Source organism: Squalius cephalus (genome assembly GCF_949319135.1).
Source record: "Squalius cephalus genome assembly, chromosome: 24".
Classification (NCBI taxonomy): domain Eukaryota; kingdom Metazoa; phylum Chordata; class Actinopteri; order Cypriniformes; family Leuciscidae; genus Squalius; species Squalius cephalus.
In genome coordinates this window covers 2,318,654-2,339,753 of record NC_137145.1, presented here as the reverse complement: position 1 = coordinate 2,339,753, position 21,100 = coordinate 2,318,654, and the positions used below count along the sequence as shown (strand labels likewise).

At 40.4% G+C, this 21,100-nt stretch overlaps 1 protein-coding gene across 1 annotated transcript in view; it reads left to right on the top strand.

Annotated features, from left to right (window-relative positions):
* The first annotated feature begins 880 nt into the window (after positions 1-880).
* The window catches only part of LOC307152271 (zinc finger SWIM domain-containing protein 6), an 87,958-nt gene continuing 67,738 nt past the window's right edge, over positions 881-21,100 (top strand). The window contains exon 1 of the mRNA XM_079860765.1: positions 881-1,438. Within this exon, the coding sequence (XP_079716891.1) occupies positions 1,012-1,438 (427 nt within the window). The 5' untranslated portion in view covers positions 881-1,011. The remainder of the gene's footprint in view (positions 1,439-21,100) is intronic.

The following is a 21,100-nucleotide window of genomic DNA, read 5'->3' as shown; positions in this document are numbered from 1 at the left end:
TTCAAAATATTACTGTTTTTATTGTATTTTTAATTAAATAAATGCAGGCTTGGTGAGCAGAAGAGACTTCTTTCAAAAACATTAAAAAACCTAATGTTTCCAAACTTTAGTCCGGTACAGTATATGAATATTGCTCCTTCTTTTAAATGCACGATATGTTTACATTATTTGTGTTAAAGAGTTTTCCTCACCAATATCAGGTGTCTTGCTCAGTAGTTGCACACATTTTGGAAACACACAGTATAAATAGGTCTGTATACAGGAGGAAAATATATGTTTGTATTGTTTAACAGTGTGGGAGCCAGGCTCGAGACTCCACCCATCCCTTATCCTTATTTATTTATAATTTCCTATAATCCCGACGATTTCTCTATTTCCTTCATTAGTTTGTGGACGTGAACGTTTTTTTCTCGTTTTTTTAATGCTCAATAACATAAGAAGAACATTGTCATGTAATTACAAACAAATACATATAATAAAACAAACAAAGAAAAAAAAAACATTGATTATACAAAAACAATTAAAAAACAAAAGATGACATGACGAGAAGGCATATGATACACTACAATTGTATTGATACAATAACATGCATTAGTATACAAGGAAAGCTTTTAAGTAGCCTACATGCATTTTCTTTAAATATTTCTTCATAAATCTTAGGGATTTTTTATTATTTATATAACGAAGAGATTTAAGAAGTGAGATTAATTCAGTGTCAAAATAAGGATATTCCAACCTCTCCTGCCTCTTCCTGTTGTGAACTTATGACACTCATTATGACTCCAGCAATGACTCCGCCCCCATTCCTTTTTTAGCACGGCTGCAGACGCACAGGCCACGCCCCTTTCTTATTTAGTCTACACAAAGACTCCGAAGCCCCGCCCTTTTGACCAAATAAGTCCAGGCTGTCCTTACACGGCGAACAATCGATGCGCGTCGCAGCCTTTTCCTTTCCTTATCCCGTTTATATAGTACGGCGACTTCCGCCCTTGCCGTTAAAGCAGTGCGATCATGGCGGAGCGCGTTCAGCAGCCCCCAGCTAAACGGCTCTGCTGCCGACCCGGGTATAGCACGACATGTAGACCGGGGCAGCGAGCCGGTGGAACCGTATGCGGAGGTTCGGGTTCTGGTCAAGGGGGATCCAGCAAAACCCAGAGCCCCGAATCGCTTTTGGACATTGCAGCGCGGAAAGTAGCGGAGAAGTGGCCGTTCCAACGGGTGGAGGAGCGTTTCGAGCGCATCCCGGAGCCCGTACAGCGGCGGATCGTGTACTGGTCTTTCCCGAGGAGCGAACGGGAGATCTGCATGTATTCCTCGTTCAACACGGGCGGAGAGGAGAGCGCGTCCAGCGGGGAGAGCGTTGACGAGACGCGGTTACCGTTCCGACGCGGCATCGCATTGCTGGAGAGCGGCTGTGTGGACAACGTATTACAAGTCGGTGAGTGTGTGGATGTAAACCCTCGCGGCTTGGAAAATATTTACATTTATTTATATTCCAGTCACCATCAACACGGTCGAGAGAAAACGTTCGATTGTCGTTTAAAAGAGGAACACGAGTCGGAATGAAAGGGACTATTGAATTTGCATCGAACAAAGGGAGGAATACAACGGGTTTAAATCTCCCGACAGGGTGCCTGGATGACGTTTCGTTTCGAACTTATCGATACATTTTCGAACGTTCTAAATACAAAAGCGCTACAATGCATCCGCGCGAGATAAACAGCGCGGAAGTGGAGCTCGATGTCGCGCGACCCATTCAGCGTTTAAAACGCGTTGTTTTCGTTATTCTGTCGCATCTGTGTTGTGTGGTGTTCAACTTTAGTCGGTGTGGTGGCGTATTAATCGTGTATTTTCACGTATGACGGTTGAAATGTCAAATCTTGCGAAGGTTGTCTGGTCTGTTTATTTTTCTGAAGTGAAAGCGTGGGGGGTGGTGGTGGTGGGGGGAGGTATTATTGGCGTAGTAAGTCTACTTCTGGATGTAGAGCTGTCATGTCAACTAAAAAGCAGTACTGGGGTATAAGCGAATGTTTTTTTTTTATAGCAAAGCCTCTGTTTTCGCAGCGAAACACTATTGGTTTTTTATTTAGTGGGTGCGCATATCAAATAGCCGTCGGGCATCCCTATTGAAATTGGCACTTTGTTCCCATTTTCATGTTCGCTTGTGTCTTTTCAGCTTTCTGTCACTCTCCAAAAGGAAGGGAAACAAAAGCGGCTTTTTATTTTCTTTCACTGCTTGTTAAATGGAAAAGATTTGGGAAAGGGGTGGGAGGAATGGCGATTTAAAGACGCAGTGCCTCATTTTTTTTTTTTTTAAATGGCCCCTACGTTCCAGCTGACCCTTGTGACGTCAGCGTGCTTCTCGAAATTGTCAGAGTCGCTGCAAATGCGTTATTCAGCACTATATCTAATGATTCACCCGTTTTTGTCGTATTGCAACTTTATCCAGCTTTGTTTTTAAAAGTCCCCGCAATTAGCCGTGGCTCTCCGCCCTTTGGAAACAATTCAAGATTTTAATCACATTAGTGCCTTTGCTTAATTTGAATTGTAATGCAATCAGCAAACATAATTTTCTGCATGACCATTCCCCCCCTCCTCCACGTCCGTAGCCTGCTGGAGGAGAGGCGCCTCAGCTGGGCTTTATGCCCTCACCCTTCAGCCAAAATGGGTTTCTGCTCTCAGGAACGCACACATACACACACACACACAAGCCTGTGTGTCTTCCCTGCCCGGAGCCTCTTAAAAACGGACTGGCTGTCTCGGAAGATCAAGGGCTCTTGCCCTTTTTCCAACAGGCTACGTGGAGCTCTCTGCTTTTGATTCAGAGAGAAGCGATTTTTCCCTTTGTGTGCGCCTCATTCCGAGCTCCGGCGATGGGAAATGACAAGCCTGCGCGCACGGGGAGGGTTTCTTGGCTGATTGCATCCCAGTATGGAATGCTCTGCAAAAATAAAGCCAAGCAGCGATAAATAAAAGATGCAATCTTGCGACGCAGGCAGGGCTGGTGGTGGGGTGTGTGTGTGTGTGTGTGTGTGTTTTCAGCAGACCCGGATTAGCCCCGATAGGTAGAGCTCACCGTGACGAACGAGCCGAGACCGAATTCAGGACAGGAATTTGTTTTGCTTTCTATCATATGTAGGGGGAGGGGATGCAATAAAGCCATATTTCTCATAGACACGGCCGTGGCTTCCTCCTGTTGGCCATGTTACCCTAGATTTACATACCTCATCTTTTTTTGTGCACGTAGGGAATGTGAAGGATGAATCTGATCTTGTGGGAGAAGTGTGTTTGTTTTCATCAACAATTGATGTAGGAGCACACTGCGGGATTATTGCACGCTCCCTGTAGCGTGCGCTCCTCCGAACGGATTGCTGTGGAAACCAGCATGGCATTATAGCTCTGGGAACGAGGGTTGCAGTCGCAAACGTCATATATTTATAAGCCCTTGCTGTGGCTTCTTGCATCCTCATATTGATCACACCGAGCCTGAAAGGTCACCAGGTTCAAGTTCACCCCCCCCCCCCCTCTTCTTTCCAGCCGTGTGTTATGTTTCCATCTGTCACGACTTTATTAGGCTTGCCGATCGGTTATTTAATGCTGATCCTATTAGGTGCCTTTTGGTTGCGATATGTTTGCCAATATGCTCAGCTGTTAAAGATCAATGGGAATTAACAGCAGAAATGGTGGATCCGTTTGATGTGTAATAAAATGACAGAGGCGGCTGCAAAGGTCAGAGGTCAACATGGTATATGTCACCGCTTTCAGTTGCCGTAATAACTTGACGGTTAAATCTCAAAGAGACCGAGTGATGTCATTTTCCATTATTATAGTTTGAGTCAGGACGTTTTGCGGCTTGTTCTCGGAAATACTCAAGTTTTCTGAAATTCTAGCATTGATGTTAATGGCAGAACCAGAGCGAGTCCCTGAGGTGTATCGATCAGATCAAGAAGACGGTGTCATAGCGGCGTAATGATATAACGGGACAGAATAAACTGATTTGTTTATTGATCTCGCATCAGAGGAGACGCTGATTTCCATCAGCCTTATTAACCCAGAGAGTGTGTGTGTGTGTGTGTGTAAGAGAAAGAATAAAAGATGCACATGCTGTAATGTGTGTTCCAGCTCACTGAGCCAGTGGAAAGAAAAGCCTTATGCCTGCGTTAACATTTCTGTCATTCATACACAGAAGTGCAAAATTTAAGATGTACAACTTAAATCTTGCATGAGGCTGTTGGTTTTGTGGCCGTCAGAAATGCCATGTGTTTCTGAGAGAGAGGCATCTGGGCGTTTCAGGCTGTCGTCTGGCTGATTCGAGGTCAGTGTGTCTGTGTTATTGCTTTATGATGCTTCATAAGACTCGTGACGCGTCTATAGTCTTCACCTTCCAATCACACATCTGAGATGTTTTGGAGGAAGATACCAAGATTTTTCTCACTTTGTTCCTGAAATAAATTGTTGAATGTCAAAATATGTAAATGAACTGATGCGTGATGTAATTAGCATACTATTCCAGCAATATATAACACGTATGCATGTATGCACATTTTTTTTATATGCATAGAATACTCTACTGTATCCCACAATGCAATGTGGTTGACTTGATACACCACTGAACCACACATTTTTTTTTTAAATGGAACTTCCAAAAGTGAAGTCCTTTTTTATTTTTTATTTCAGAGTTTATTTCTAAGATGCTTTGCACTACACATTTGAAAAGTGTGTGAAAAACCTGTTTGTTTTTTTTAATAGAATGCAGTATTTCATAATTAGCAAGCTCATATGATGTAAATAATTTCCCAGAAATTCTGCATTTCATATGTAATGCAAGTTTTCTCTTTAAATATTAGATAAGTTATTTTGGTAACACTTTACAATAAGGTTCATTAGTTAACTACCTTACTTAACATGAACTAAGAATGAACAATACTTCTACAGCATTTATTAATCTTAGTTAATATTAATTTCAACATTTACTAATGCATTATTAAAATCTAGTAACATTAGTTAATGCTCTGTGAACTAACATGAACACACAACGAACAGCTGTATTTTATTAACTAACATTAACAAAGATTAACTAATACTGTAATAAATGTATTGATCATTGTTAGTTCATGTTAGTTAATACATTAACTAATGAACCTTATTGTAAAGTGTTACCGTTATTTTTTTATTTTAGTTAAGTTATTAGTTTGCTTACACTTTACAATAAGGTTTCATTAGTTAATGTATTAGCTAACATGAGAATTAACAATACTTCTACAGCATTTGTTAATGTTATATTCAACATTTACTAATACATTATTAAAATCAAAGGTTGTATTTGTTATCATTAGCTAATGTACTGTGAACTAACATGAACACACAACGAACTGCTGTAGTTTTTATTAACTAACGTTAACAAAGATCAAGTAATGAATTCTTTGCTCATGGTTTGCTCATGTTAACAAATGAAGCCTTATTGTAAAGTGTCACCATTATTTGTACTTTAGCATTAAAGCACTGACTGGCATTGAACGCTCCGTGTCCCTGAGCAGCTTTGAGAAGTCAGATTGACAGTAAGTCTACAGATTTGCACCATGTATTGAAAGTTAGCGCTCCACCCACAATGCTCTTTGATGTAGTTTGTGGTGGAGGGCGTAAGCTGTGCTCTTCTGCTGCAGGGTCTGCTCTGGCAGACGCTAGTTTGCTTCACACAACTCATACTTCAGTTACTTCAGCTTAAGCTTGATCACTAGCATTACCAGGCACATAAACGCCCAGAGATTCACCCTTGTGGAATTCGGTCCGTTCCAGAGATTTGGAGAGCTACGTTGCGAAATATCACATCATAACGAACTGCATTTTGACTTCATCGTGAAGTTTAGCCTGAATGTTACATTCCAAACCACTGCGTTGCCCCAAAGCTCCTCGTTTCAGGAAAGGGAAAACCAGAAGCTTAGCTAGTCATCCTAGCTTTTAACTGCATGACACAGGTTGATGCTTTGTGTTCGTCAAAGCAAAGATGGAGGATTCTGGTGTTGAGCTTCTACGCTCATCCGTTTCTCACGAGTTCAGAGGTTGTAATCGAAATGAGCGTTTAAGTGATGTTGGTCAGAATAAAGACTTGCTGGGCGTCTTCACATTTCTTTGTGAATGAAGATAGGAAGCTTTTATAGTATGCATTAGGTGTGTGTTTAATCGATGCCTTGTGTTTTAGTCATGCTTCCACAGGGAATGATGGGAAATAGAGTTTTGCCATAAAACCCAGCTAAATTAGTGACGTGAAAGTTGACATTCACACATAATCATGATCAAGATCGGCGAGCTTCCAATTTGATTTGTAGAATTTGTCAGTGTATATGCGTTTTATGAATTGGCAGTGATTTGTTTGATCTTCACAGCCCTCAAAATGCCCTAAAACTGCTAAAAATATATATTTCTTTTTGTTTTTAAGGTGAATTCAGAGTGTTAAATTGCAGATACACATTATATTTTAATGCAATTAACTATTTTGTTTATATAAGAGGGGATGTCTAAAGCTATTTCATGCATTCTGACACTGTTAAAGAGCTGGCCTTTTATAAATCTGATCTAGAGATATGAAGGATGCAATACTATTAGTCACGATTAACATGAGATTGGCAGAAACTGTGTGTGTTATGTACTCTGTAACATAAGTAGATTTAACTATTTATTGAACTTTTATCATATTGCTTTTATCACCATTTTATAGAAGAAATGAAGTACTTGAGGGTTTGTGGCCTTGGTAAAATCACTGAGACTCGTATCTCAAACATGAGGGAAATGAAGTGCGTACAGTAAGCAGTCGGCAGTCATTTTCTGTAGCGTTTGACCTTTTTCTGGAGGATCGTAGTGTTTCTGGGTATGTGCGCACTTCAGTCTGAGAGTCAAGTATCTGGAGAGGATCAAGGAGTTCGACTTCCTCTCGACGGGGTCACGGCACGAAGACAGACTGCCTTTACGTCAGTATTGTTTCTCCGTGTATTCTGTTCAAGCCTGAAGTAAGACGTTTCCCAGTAGGCACTTGTGTATGCGTTTCAGACCGTGATCGACTGGAATGTGCTCCGCTTCCCAACATCTACATACTTGAGCGGCATCCAGTGCCCTGGACGGGTGGAGTTTGGTCACAAGGCCCTAAATGAATAACACCACTATCTTAAATCCCTTTCTAACGCCTAACATGCTCCAAACAGAAGCTCTTGAAGTGGGATTGGGGGAAAAAAACGATTTGCATTGCAACTTTTGCTTGCATGCCTTTTTTTGCTCTGTTTTTATAATGTAGATGCATTGGTGTTTTCTCTGTCAAAGTGTCAAGTCACCTTTATTTATATAGCACTTTTTATAATACAGATTATTTCAAAGCAGCTTTACAGAGATAATACGGAAATAATGCAACAAAGTTTGTTTCTAGAAGAAAATTGTTATAGTTCATCTTAAGTCAGTTCAGTGATGGTTCATTTTTGTTGTAAAAAAGTTATTAATTTAGTTCATTTATATATATAGCCGCTCTGGAGAAAACCATGATGTCATCGTCCAGCTCAGTTCAGCTCTCATATAATGGTGTCAATGCAGACAGATCAATAATATTGTTGAATATTAAATTAAATGTCCCTAACTAAGCAAGCCAAAGGCGAAAAAAGGCGACAGTGTCAAGGAACCAAAACGAAAAGAAAAAACCTTGGGAGAAACCAGACTCTGTTCAGAACGAGTGAACAGTGTATGATTATGATTCAGGCATTACAGGTCAGAAGTCAGATTGGATTGTAACATTCAGAATATAATAGTGTAGACTTTAGCATGCATGCATCCTTACATTTTACATATGTTGACTGGCTATTGCTTTATTCCCTTTGCATGCATTCGGCCAAACCGTCGTCTTTGTTCTTCAGTTTAAGATCCATATGCGGCCCATCTGTGCATATGGTGTTGTCATATGAAGCGAATACCTTTTGAATCTCACTCTCCATTATCAGTGATCTTAGAGGTTATAATGCGGTGTGGCTCGTGCAGCACCAAAGCCCTCGTCTGTGAGCGTCATGAAGCTATAGCTGTTTGCAGACTGATTTTTATTATTTGGGTTGTGTTCACGGTCTGAATGAAGACACCTCGCCCTCATTCGCTCTCTCTCCCCATCATTGTTTCCCTTTATTGTTTGAATCAATACGTTCAGATGAAGATAATGGGTGATCATTCGAATGCATGGCAATAAACTATGCTTTTTGTGCATTGAACGAAGCTGTTGATGTGTTTTTCAGTGCGTTCATTGGGTGTTTATCAGCATTAAATTGAAATGCAAATGGAATTCAATGTTGTTGTTGCAGAATCAATTTTTCCTCTGGAGGTGGAGATTGTCGAGTTAGTATCGAGCTGAAGTAGAGAGTTCAAGCACACGAACCCAAGGCCGGGGTCAGTGATTTCAAAAGGTTATTCTTTAGAGAGAGGGGTTGCATGACTACCGAGTTCAAGTATTGAAAACAATACTTGAAGTACTTATGGTTTGTTACCATTTAAAAAAAAGACATCTAGTTTGTGTCAACAAGTGTTTATTAACTGACAGACCAATGTTTGCAGCAGTTACGTCACATTTAAAATAACGTGTTTCATTCTGTATTTGACATTGACGTGCAACATTATAACCTAAACATCCACTTATTTTTAATAAGTACTTTGCGACCGCTAAAAAAAGAATGTTCTATATAGTATGAATGTGATCTGGACGTACTACATTCGCTGTGTTGTCGTTTCACATTTAGTTTGCCATTCACAAATCCTGCTCTCCTGTGGCCTCATGGGATAGTATGTAAATATTATGCAATGGTAAACATGTCAGATATTTAATGCTGCAGTCACATGACATCAGATTGTGTGTTATTTAGCAAGTGACATCCGGTTCTCCTCTTCTAAGTTAAGAAGACATTAAATGTGACTGCTGACTGATACTACTTTCGGTTCATTCGTCAATTAGTAAATGGAAGGTCAAGTCGAGAGCATTGCATTGTGGGATATAGTGCCCAGTGTGCTCTGCTCTGCTTGCTGTTTATTATGCCAAAAATAGTAAATAGTAGTATGCTTTCTGAGTATGCAAGTCATGCACAGGTCAAAAGGTTCGAATAATTCGACTTTTTAAATGTTTTAAAATCACTTATGCTCAGTTTTTGATGCTTAATATTTTTGTGGAAACCATGATTTAAAAAATTCAGGATTTAAATAGTATCTTTTGTAACATTATAAATGTCTTTACTGTAACTTTTGATCAATTTAATGCATGCTTGATGAATAAAAGTATTAATTTACTTTGTCTTTTTAAAACATCTTTTGAATGGTAGTGTGTCACGGTTTACACAAATATTAAGCACAGCAAAAACTGTTTTGAGCATTGATAATAATCATAAATGTTTCTTGATCATCAAATCATCATATTAGAGTGATTTCTGAAGGATCATGTGACACTGAAGACTGGAGTAATGATGCTGAAAATTCAGCTTTGATCACAGGAATAAATTACACTTTACTATATATTCACATAGAAAACAGTTATTGTAAATTCACAATTTTTACTGTACTTTTGATCAAACAAATGCAGCCTTGCTGAGCATATTATTCTAATCATTCCGAACTTTTGACTGGTAGTGTATATGGATATAATAGTGCAGAAGTAGTTAGAGTAGTATGTTATTCTGAACACCGCACACTTCCCCTTTAAGAGATTTTCTGTACTAACCTTCAGCTTGCACTTGGGCAAGGAGCATGGGAAGTCTAAATATTATTAGCTCATTCTCTGGTTTGTTTCACAGGGAGGCGTTTGATGGAGGAGTGAGCTTCTTTAATTGCTTTAAGGGCCGCAGCTGTATGGGTTTTTTTGTTAGTTAATATTTAGTTAATCTCTAGACTCCAGACCTGCGGGAGAGTTTTCCAGCACCTCTTCATCCATCTTGCGCTGATCTGTATTCCTCCAGCACCATTAACCTTCAGCGAGGGTGAGGACGAGGGGGGCGAGGAGTTGAGTTTGTGGGGGCAGGGATGCCGAGGACTCTCTCTCTGCTCTGTTTGTTTTCCATTACACTGCTTTACGCCCGCTTCGTTCTCCTGGCCTGTGTTTGAGGACATCAGGGCTCACCGCAGGTCCATACGGCACCAGGCCCGATAAAAAGGCTCAGTATTCCCGCGCTCGCGGCATTGGACCCGAATACAGGGAATTACCTCAAAAGCCAGATTGCCTGTCCTGTCCCTAATCCAGGCTACAGCGAGACCCTGGCAGCGAGTCTGGGTTTTTACGGATACCCCGAAGCGCGCTGACGCACAAACCGGGCGAGTCTCGCAGGGAGACCGGCCTTAAACGTAACGCAACCATATGTTGATGGACGGCGAGCGGGTTATTTGTCCCGAACCCTCGCTGCACCGCGAGTCCCTCGTTTCCAAGACCCAATCGGTCTTCATTATCTAGGCCGCAGCTGAGACCTGGAAACGGCGTGGTGATGAATGAGACCTTTAAGCTCACATTAATAGCTAACTATTGCTCATAAGGAGCTTTAGATTGGCGCTCGCTGCTTGATTGGTGCGCCGCTCTCCGCTAATGTCTTTGTGTGTCTTTGAAGAGGCTCGGTGAAAGCGCTTCAAGTACTTTGGTATGCTAAAGCAACCATTTTTACTTTTTTGGGTTCTCAATGGCTGTTTGGAGGCCTCTGTGTGAAGTGCAGCATGGCTTTGACATGTAAAGTCCATCGAGGGACACAAAAACATTGCAAATTTAAGAGCCTAAAACTGCTCTGGCCCATCGTGTAATCAATGTTTCACCACAAAAATGTTTTGTCATCATTTAGCTCCAATAATGACAAACAAGCACCATTAAAGAAATTCATAAGACTCATGCACATATACTATCTCTTGAAGGATTCCTCTCAGTTTACCATGTCATTTTGTGCAGATGTAAGTTGTAATATTACGCTTATGTCCTGTATATATTAACTGATTTAATCGCATATGTATTGGGTTCATTTGGGGGAGTTACCGGGTCTTCAGGTTACTGGGTCAGTCTTCATTATTGACCATGATTGCATTACTTGAGTTTTCTTCTTCCAAAAAATTCATATTTCGCTGTTATTTTGTTCCCGTCTGTTTTCGTCAACAGAAGGATTTTTGCACTTTGTTGACAAAACTGGACTACTGTTATTTAGAGCTGCATGATTAATCGTTAAAAGATCGCGATCTCGATTCAAACACCGCCGCGATCTCATTCCTAAATGACAATGATTCGCTTGTCTATTATTCAAGTATGATCACCCTGAACATTAATATCTGCGTTTTGATCCAGAGAGAGCCGTTATCATGTATAGGTGTGAAACCGCTTTTCAACCACACTTTATCATTATTTCTGTGTGACAAATATTCCAATTATCAGAATAACTGGGATAAAAGTTTATAGTTCGGATATAAACACTGATATCTACGGTAAAGATCAAAATAGAGCAAATCACCTATTGAAAGTAACCTGACACTTTAAATAAGGATTGTGTAAATTGCCACGTTACCCCAGTAGGTGGCGACAGGTGACTGTTATAAAGTGTGTTCGTCATTGAATCAATCAAGAGATTCGTTCAAAAACTCTGAATCATTTAGTAATGAAACAAGTGAAGTCTTTATGAGTGAGTCATTGAATCATTCACCCAATTTAAAAAAAATAAAAAATAATTCAAATTAATTGCAATTGCTGCAATTAATATTTTGTCAGAACCTCTAGTAAATTACATGTTTAATTGTCTATTCAGAATTGCGTGAGAATCATGATCTCTATTTGAAGCGCACAAAAAAATCGTGATTCACAATTTGTATATAATAACAGCTCTATTATTATTGTACTTATATGGTGCTTTTTTTAGTCCTTTTTTTTGAGTTTGACTACTTTCATACTATTGTTGAATGAAAAAAAAGCTACCGTGACCTTCAACTTAAGTTCTCCTTTAGTGTTTCATAATGGAAAGAAATGAATACGGGTTTTGAGGGCGAGTAAATAATCGCATGCTTTCGATTTTTGTCTGAACGCTCCCTTTAAAGAGGCCCGCTGCGAGTGTGTCGAGGAGGAGCGCGATGCGGTGCTTTTGATGATGACGAGGGGCTGTTATTTCCCTTTTCTCTTGTTTTTCTTCTCTTTGTCTAAGCGTGGTTAACCTGACCACGGAGCAGAGCTAGCAGCTGTGCTCCTGACGATCAGTTTCAAAAGCAAACCCGGGTCACCACTTATCCACCATTTCCTGCTGCAGCTCCCCCTTCTGGGACCCATGTGCTGGATAGACTTACACACACACACACACACACCTCCTCCTTCCGTCTGCTCGCCGGCTTTAATGAGCTATGAAGAACAGGACGCTGAGAGTTTAACCTTCCCAGGGCCGGTCCCGTTCAAACGCCCCGGCTTTAGGTAAACAAAACAAAAGCAGGCTCCTCCGGGGGCCGCACATGCTCACACAGGCCCCGTGTGAATCGTGTTGTTGATCCAACGCCTCGCCCATCATGGTCTCACCCTTCAGCCGCCCCGGCGAGAAGTGAGTGCCAGTCGGTGCAAGAACCAGAAGATCCTGAAGTCAAACAGGTTGAAGGCGATTGTGAAGCGTGAGGTCGGTGACGCTCCGCACGAGATTTGCTCTTTGGTTGGAAGTGTGTGTTGGGAGTCATTGAACGTGAATCACAATTGTGCCTGCCTGCTTTCTTAATGCATGTTTATAGTTTTGTGAATGATTCATCAGTTATTCACAAAAATTTGCTTGTGCTTTTCAGTGTTCATCTGTCTTTAAAGGAATAGTTCACTTAAGGCGAGACACTATACAGGTGAATAGGGTAAAATTTTAAAATGTAAAATGAATAAAAATGTATTACAAGTTTTAGAAATTTGTTTAATTATGCAAATTAGGCATTATCTCATTAAATATGCACAATTTTGCATATATTTTCGATAGATAGATCTGAACATAAGATAAAGCCAGGTGCAAAATTCTCTTTTCATTTTGTTTACACACAAGATGAAAATAAAAAATTCAGAGGGATTTCAGGATATATGCTTTAATTACCTAGGAAATCAAAATCAACTGTCCATAGCCTTAAAAAATAGATTTTCGACATATTTTTTTTATTAAAATGTCACATAAATCAGACCAGCAATGATTTATTAACAAATCCCTCTGAAAATATCTTCAGAATACTGCTAAGTGTATAACTGGAGAGTTTGGTGTACACAGGCTGAGATGTTTGTACTGGAGAATGACAAACTCATTTTGAGAAAACGGCATTTAAAGAGTTAAATAGCTCTAAATGAGATTTCGTCCTTAGCTTTAAATCCCCCTTTGGACATTCACGATTGGTTACTGATAGATAGGAAATGCCCATATTTGGGTTACATAGCGTTGTGCAGGAGACTCAGAGCTTTACACCGACACCGGTCATGACAGACTTCAGTGAACAGACGGATCTCGGCGTGTCACGCTGGAATGCTAACTTCTTGGTAAACTCGGGAGAAAAGTAAACAAAATGTAATAAAATAAACATCTTAATGTATATTTTCAACGTTTTCTTTATAGCAGCTTGAAAGAACACATATTGAAGGAGTAAACTAGCCCAAAATCTCAAAACTGACCACTGCATGAAAAATCAATGTTTTTGCCTGCCGTGTCTCGCCTTAAAAATGAAAATTCTGTCATTGTTTACAAACCTGTATGAATTTCTGCTGAACACAAATGAAGGTATTTTAAAGAATATGAATAACCAAACCGTTCCAGTGCCCCATTGACTTCCTTAGTAGTTTCTACTATACAAGTCAATGGCGTTCATCAACTGTTTGGTTTCCGACATTCTTCAAAATACCTTCTTTTGTGTTCAGCAGAAGACCGAACACCTTGAGTGTGAGTAAATGATTCCGTTTTAAGTGAACTATTCCTTTAAGCCTGACGTGATGATGATTCTCTATAGCAGGAGGTGCTGTTTTATTGTTTTCGTGTGTGTGTGTGTGTGTGTGGTGGCATGTTTTCCCATCAGGTTTTGAAATGAGGCTGCCAGACGAGGGAAATGGAAACGCTGCGGCACTGCGGAGGCTCGATTTGCTTTCCGAGCCAGAGTATGCAAACTATTGACAGGCCTTTATCATTTTTATTTAGTGGAGCGCGGGAGGCGGGAGTGTGTGTCAATTCGCTGGCAGAGCCTAAAACCGATCGAGATTTATGGGTGCGTAAGCAAGACGAATGGATGGGCCTGACTTCTTCCAGAATATGCCATAAATGACATATTTAGCACTGTGAGAATTGGGCGGCGTCCATTAATTCAGCGTGGATATTGACAATGCCGTGAACACAGGTGGAAAGAGGCTAGTTGTGAACTGTAATGATGATTGTAATTCCGTCCGCAAGCCGTGCAAAAAGGCATAACGCTACAAAACGGAATTGGATTCAGAAATGGGGTGCGGCGTGATAAATCATCCGTGTTAAACCAAAAGGGTTAGCAGTCTGTAAATTACACACGGAGAAAGAAAACAAAGGGTTGGGAGCATTTGGAAATGCATTTGTTTTTTACGTGAGTTCACCAGTTTGTAATCTGACTTACTCCTACATGATGGAATTGTGCAAAATTGCTTGTAAAAGACACCGTGATCCTTTTGTTTAGTTTGCAGCCTCTTGCCTAACCAGAACGATTAGTCTTTGTGTTTGGGATGAAAGGTTGAAGCCATCGGCACATTAAGTTGACGTGAAGTGAATGAGTTGTTCGAGTCGCGCCGTAAGATAAGCGAATAAGTCATTCTTTGTGTTTGACTCAGTTACAAGCCTGCTTTTGTGCCTCATAAGAGTTCATAGCACCCCCATAAAAGCAGCCAGTGAGTCAGTAACTGTTCAAACGTGGTTTGGAGTGGCTCATATCCTCTAAACGAGTTTTTCTGGATAAGGAATCATTTAACACCAGGCCAGAGGTCTTTAAGAACTCCCCAGTAAGCATTTTTTGTTCTCAGAAACACAAGTAATATGTTTAACGTTTAGGAAAATTGGTCTGCGGTCGTGCGACAGGCGGCCACACTGGCATGGCAGACTTTTGCAGTAAGTCTGCTGGAACTTTGACACGCTTTTAAAAAAGTTCTTGAGCACAGCTGTGCCGAACCTGATTGTCCACACACACACACACACTTGGCTGCCAGCAGGCGTGGGTGGCATTTGCATTCCTAAGGTTTTGGCATGTTTGTCTCTTGACAAGGTTAAAGTTTTAAATGGGTATTGTCACATTGCTCTGCATCTGTGGAGAAGAAAAAGCAGAAACACTCAAGCACACATAATTAAACTTGGAGATTTGTTGCATGCAGTTTTGAATAGCAAGGTCTATTTTTCTCTAAAGCATTGGGTCCCTGTTTGTATTTCATTTTATGCTGCATTCACATCATGCCTTGTTGTGATGTTCAAAAAAACACATTATTCTCCTCATATTCTCCATTGTTGCAGCTCCTCTCTTCCCAGTCTGTCAGTAACGCTCTGTTTAGTTCCTGTCTCTATGAAGCCCCTCCTTCTGAAAAGCACACTGTGCTCTGATTGGACGGCTGGAGCAGTGTGTTGTGATTGACCAAGACACATTTTTTGTGTCTTTTAGTCAATGTCTGTTAGCTTTGAGACTAATCTACATGCAAGTGTGTACTCCTAAATAACATTTTAAAATGTCTATTATAACAGTTTTGGTCTTTGTTTCAGGAGATCTTGAACTCATTTTTGTCCAATCCTAGAACGAAAACGTTGGAATACACTGGAAAAATATAATCCAAAAGTCCTTAAACCAAGATGCATTTAATTGAAGCAACACTGCACAAGATATTAAGGCTTGTTTTTAGATACGGTCTCTTTCATATGTATTTGAGTGTATTTTTTCTTTCTGCACTTCTTACACTTGTTTTTAACTTGTTTATACTTAAAAACAGTGTAAATATATACTCATATTACAGTTTTTCTCGATTGCTTAAACACATTTCTTGAAACTATGCCTCGTATTCTCAAAACTATAAACACAAATCCATAACGTCTCACCCAATTCCCCAAACATCCTATTTTCAGGTCAAAATGAAGCTCTACACTCAAAACCATTCACTCTTGCTGAAAAACCAAACTTTGCCGTCAGACAGGACACACAAGCCCTCAAAATCACATACACTACAACATAGTCTAACACACTGGTGCAATAAATTCAAAACAACATTTCCAAAACTGGTAAGTTATGTTGCTTGTGGTTCCCCCATCACAAACCTTTTCACATGGTGAACACAAAAGACAATGGATACACTGGCACATTTTTATTCATACACAGAAAACACACACACACACTTTTTTTTTGTCCTGTTTTACTCTTTTTTTTTTTTTTTTTTTACTTTTTTTTTTACTTTTTTTTTTTACTCTCTCCTCTAAATTTTTTTTTATATTTACTTACAGTAAGATGTGTGTGACCATCATATGACAGTAAAAGAGCACACACAAACCATATTCTAATATGGAATTGTATTGGAATGGTAAAGAGTGTTGGTCGTGACAGGAGGGCCTCCACTCAAGGATACAATATGATGGACATGTCTAAGAATGTTCCACATATGGTTGAAATACCATCATTTGCCTAGAAAGATAACATTCTGGGAGTCAGAACTATAAAGGAGAAAGGATGCCCTCCCTTCACTGTCACACTCTGCAGCCACTCTGTGTGACTGTACGACTGCTGGCCTTTTCTTGCAAGAAAATAAACCTCATCAAAGACTATTGGAAATGTTTGTCTCTTATTCAGTGATAGAATTTTGTTTGCCACCACACCTCCCTGAAGGTTTTCGAGGCGACGGTAAAGCGACTCAAATTTGGCCTTACTCGTAGCCGAGCCTCCCTCATAGTCATACCATTGATAAAGACATGGGCAACTAGAGTGGCTTGAATTTCATCTGAGACTGCTTGTCTTCTTGTCCTTGCCCTTCCTCCTCCTCCATTGTTCCAAAACGCAATAAACTGATTTGGGCCCTTTTATATATCTATTGAAGGTTCTGATTGATGTGTGTTAAATTTTGACTCTTAGTGTTTCCACTTGGGTAATTGTGTGCTAACTGAGCTGAAGCTGTGCTGACTTGAGTGAACAATATTGAATGCTAGTGCTTTCTAAATGACAACATGGTCTAAGCAATGAGAAATGAAGGGATTTGTGTGTAGAGTTTTGCAGTGACAGTTCAACAAATCTGACTCATGTGTCAAAACAGAGAATAGTGTTTATAGTTTAGAGAAATGGGTGTGCTTTTTGATAAATGGCGTTATGGTTTTGAAATTTTAGTTCAAAAGCCTGGTTATAGTGTTTAAGCAATCGAGAAAAACTGTAAACAGGAAATCTATGAAAACAAGTCTTAATATCTTATGCAGTGTTGCTTTTATTAAATCTGTTGTGTTATAAGGGTTTTTGGATATTGTTAATGTCTTAATATTATGCAGTGTTGCTTTTCAAGTTTAGTTTTGAGGATTTTTGAATAATTAGCTGGAAAATAAGACAAAAATACTAAAATACGGACATTGTTTTGCAGTTTAGCAAATCACCAATGATGGCTGTGATGTAAACATGGTAAATATGACTGCACTCAAAGAGTTGCTGCCATATTGGTTGATTATAATTTTGTTGAATACTGAGTATTTTTTCACCAGTCTAAGGCGTTGTCCACACTAATACATTTCCGTTTGAAAATGCATCTTTTTCTCTCCGTTTTGGCCTTCCGTCCACATTGAGACGGCGTTTTTATTAATGAAAAAGAAGCTTATTGAAAACGCTCTCCAAAGTGGATAAATTTGAAACCGCTGTTTCCGTGTTGTAGTGTGGACTGAGAAACGGAGGTATTTAAAAACGATGACGTAAGTTTAGCCATGTGACACATATTGAACCCATAGATGTTCATGTTTATACCGGTATTGTGCCTTTTATGTGCTATTCACTTTCACACAGTTGCTAAAATGTTACTTTGCACACTCTTCATATCACAGTCCTGCAAAGATGACAGAAAATGTACTCGCATTTTGAAAACGAGAGCAGTTGCGTTTTAGACCAAACATATAATGGTGACTGAGTGCGACCTGGACGATCAGTGGATAAAATTATCCTGCCAGAAGAATTGCGCGATAACTTTATTATTTATTTTTCAGTCTGTATCATCTCAGTGAGCTTTTGTGAGATTTTACACATGCGCAATGAGGTAAATTTGGCATTTTCACATGTTTCAGTGTGGATGAGAAACTTTTGGAAAACATTTGAAAACGCCAGTGTGGACGGAGAGCGTTTTTAAACGAAAAGGCCGTTTTCAAATGTATCCGGATTAATGTCGACGTAGCCTAAAACATTGGTGTGAATTGCACATTACTGTGCACACTGTTCCCATTGGAATGCATTTGTCTTCGGTACCGAATAGGTGTAATGACGGTCACCAGTCAGAATGTGAGCGGGCCGTGGACCGAACCCTGAGGGATCTCGCCAGGCTTCATCCGTCTCCGTGGTGCGCGCCGAGAATAATGGATCTGTTTGTGTTGTGCTCTGAATGACACACCAAACCCAGCCGGCACTAAAACACAGTTTCTTCTAATGCACCTCTGTATTTATCTGCAGATTACCAATACTGATACGGCCTGGGCGCAGCACGTCTTTGTTTGCCAACGGTTTCTGAAGCGTCCTTCTGGGAAGTGGCCACATGTGCCTCCAGCACTGAACACACACTGGGAATTAGGTCTGACACGCACATGGCTGGTTGGCTAGCGCTCTCTCTCTCTCTCTCTCTCGCTCGCTCGCTCCGGGGGAGGAGGTGTGGAAGGGGGCGGAGCTTGGCAGCAGAATTCCTCCTTTGTGCTGCAGTTGTAGGCTCGGCTTTGTCTCGAATTTCATGTCGGTTGACGTCTCAGACCGAGGACATGTGTGCTCGTTAGCTTTAAAAAAAATGAGCTAAAATGAGCAGCGCCGGAGCCTGGCAGCCCTCGCCGTGCCACAATACCCATCTCCAGCGGGCACAATGAGGGCTTGGCGTGACAGTCTGTCTCCATGCCACTCTACCCAATGGCTCCAGCTGCATGCTGGTCCCATTCCCGCTATGCGAGAGGGCTTTTCCAGATGGAATGAGTCCACTTTCCCCTCAGACAGGAATGCACAATCTCCCCCACTCGAGCCAGGATCCAAGCTCAGGTTTTGGCCATTAACCTCTACAAATAAATGACAACTGGCTCTTTTTGATCAGCCCAAGTGGGAGCATATGTGGCGAGCCGCTCCTTTGTTTTGTCCGTGAGCCGATGTGGCATGTGGTGCCGATTGAGGCTCTTTTTCTACTGTAATAACTCTTTCCAGTCAGTGTGTTGGTCTTTGAAAGAGAAGTTTCTGCCATCGGGAAGTGCAGCTGGAGGCCTTTGCTTTAGTGCTAAACGGCCTGTTGAATATGAAGCTGACGGACTCTTATTTATGCACCTGTTGGGTTTAAGAGGTCAAGGGTTGTACTACTCTGTGCCCAGCCTCTGAACAGCTAGTGTTCACTTGTGCAGGTGGACTCTCAACTATCAGATGGTGTGGACAGTTGACTTGACAGTGACGGACTGTTGACAGGTTTTACACCCAAATGCACATTGCTAAGTTGAATTAACATGCCTACTCTCGAGCTGGTTTAATAGCATTGGATAGCGTTTTGTGAGTTCCACTGTGTTTCAATGATGTGTGTGTGTGTCTGTCTGTGTTTGTGTGTGTGTGTGTGTGTACACAAGCTTATAAATCATATACAGAATGAGTTTTTTTTTTTTTTTTTATGTAAAAATGCAGAAAGTTGTGTGTGTTGGGTAGGTTGAGGGGTCGGGTTAGTGTGTGTGTGTGATGGGTAGGTTTGGGTTCGGGTTAGTGTGTGTGTGTGTGTGTGATGGTTAGGTTTAGGGGTCGGGTTAGTGTGTGTGTGTGTGTGTGTGATGGGTAGGTTCGGGTTAGTGTGTGTGTGTGTGTGATGGTTAGGTTTAGTGAAAGGAGACAGAATAAAAGTATAATACAGTTTGGACTGTATAAAAACCATTACGTCTATGGAGAGTCAACACAAAGATAGCGAACCAGATGTGTGTTGTGTGTGTGTGTTTAAAGTCCTTTTGAAGCGAGTCAGTTCACTTGGTTGCCATCTTGGGCATCTCACATTTTGTTAATAATAATAAAAACTTAAGTCATTTTAAGTCATTGCACCAACTTTCTTCAATTGGTGTGACTTTACAAACACACACTGGCTGATTTGGATCAAACTATAAAAAAACAAAGTTGTTTGAAATAAATTGACAACTGTATAGAAAAAGGTGTAAATATGTATGTGTCCGTGTTGATCGATCTAATATTGACTTTAAACAACTCTATTCCAAACAGGGTTATGTAGACACAACATTAAACACAAGCTCTTTCCAGCTAATATCAACATCAGCCAGTGTTTGCATTTTCATTTTTCCCCTCCAAGTTTTCATTACCCGATCTGTTTCAGTTCACGCTTTCAGTCCTTTATTGTTCTTTCAGGCGACAAACTTGGCATTGTAAAGCATTTTCAGAATTGTCAGTGCATCCCTAAAGATTGTTACAATAACATTTTTAAATGATCAATAAATAGTTTTTTCTTTTTTTGCATCTATATGACATCTTTGTTGACCTTCGTTTGAAAATAACTATTTTTAAAGTCGAGTGAAAATGTTGGTTATACATTGAGCTTTGTGATTTCTCATTCATTTTTCTAACAAGGGGTTATTCATTTTTATTGTATTTTATTATTTATTAATCTTTTTTAAAAAAGTATTTCACTAGTAGAGGGTCCCAGACCTGAAATGGGAATGTCCAATAAAAAGCTGGTGTAGTTTAGGGCCTCCAGAATCCAGGTTGGGAAAGGCTACAGTAGATGATCTCAGGAGGAAGCTTGACTCCTGTCATGACCTTCTCCTGTTGTAATCCGAGAGTTTGGTAATGTTTCACTTCCTTTATCATTCCACGCATGCAAGGCTGATGAATATGCATGAGATCTTTGAGTTGCATGAGTGGAGAGAGGTCTTCTCCTCTGATCTGTGATCGGCCGAGGGCAGAAGGATCCTTTTGACAT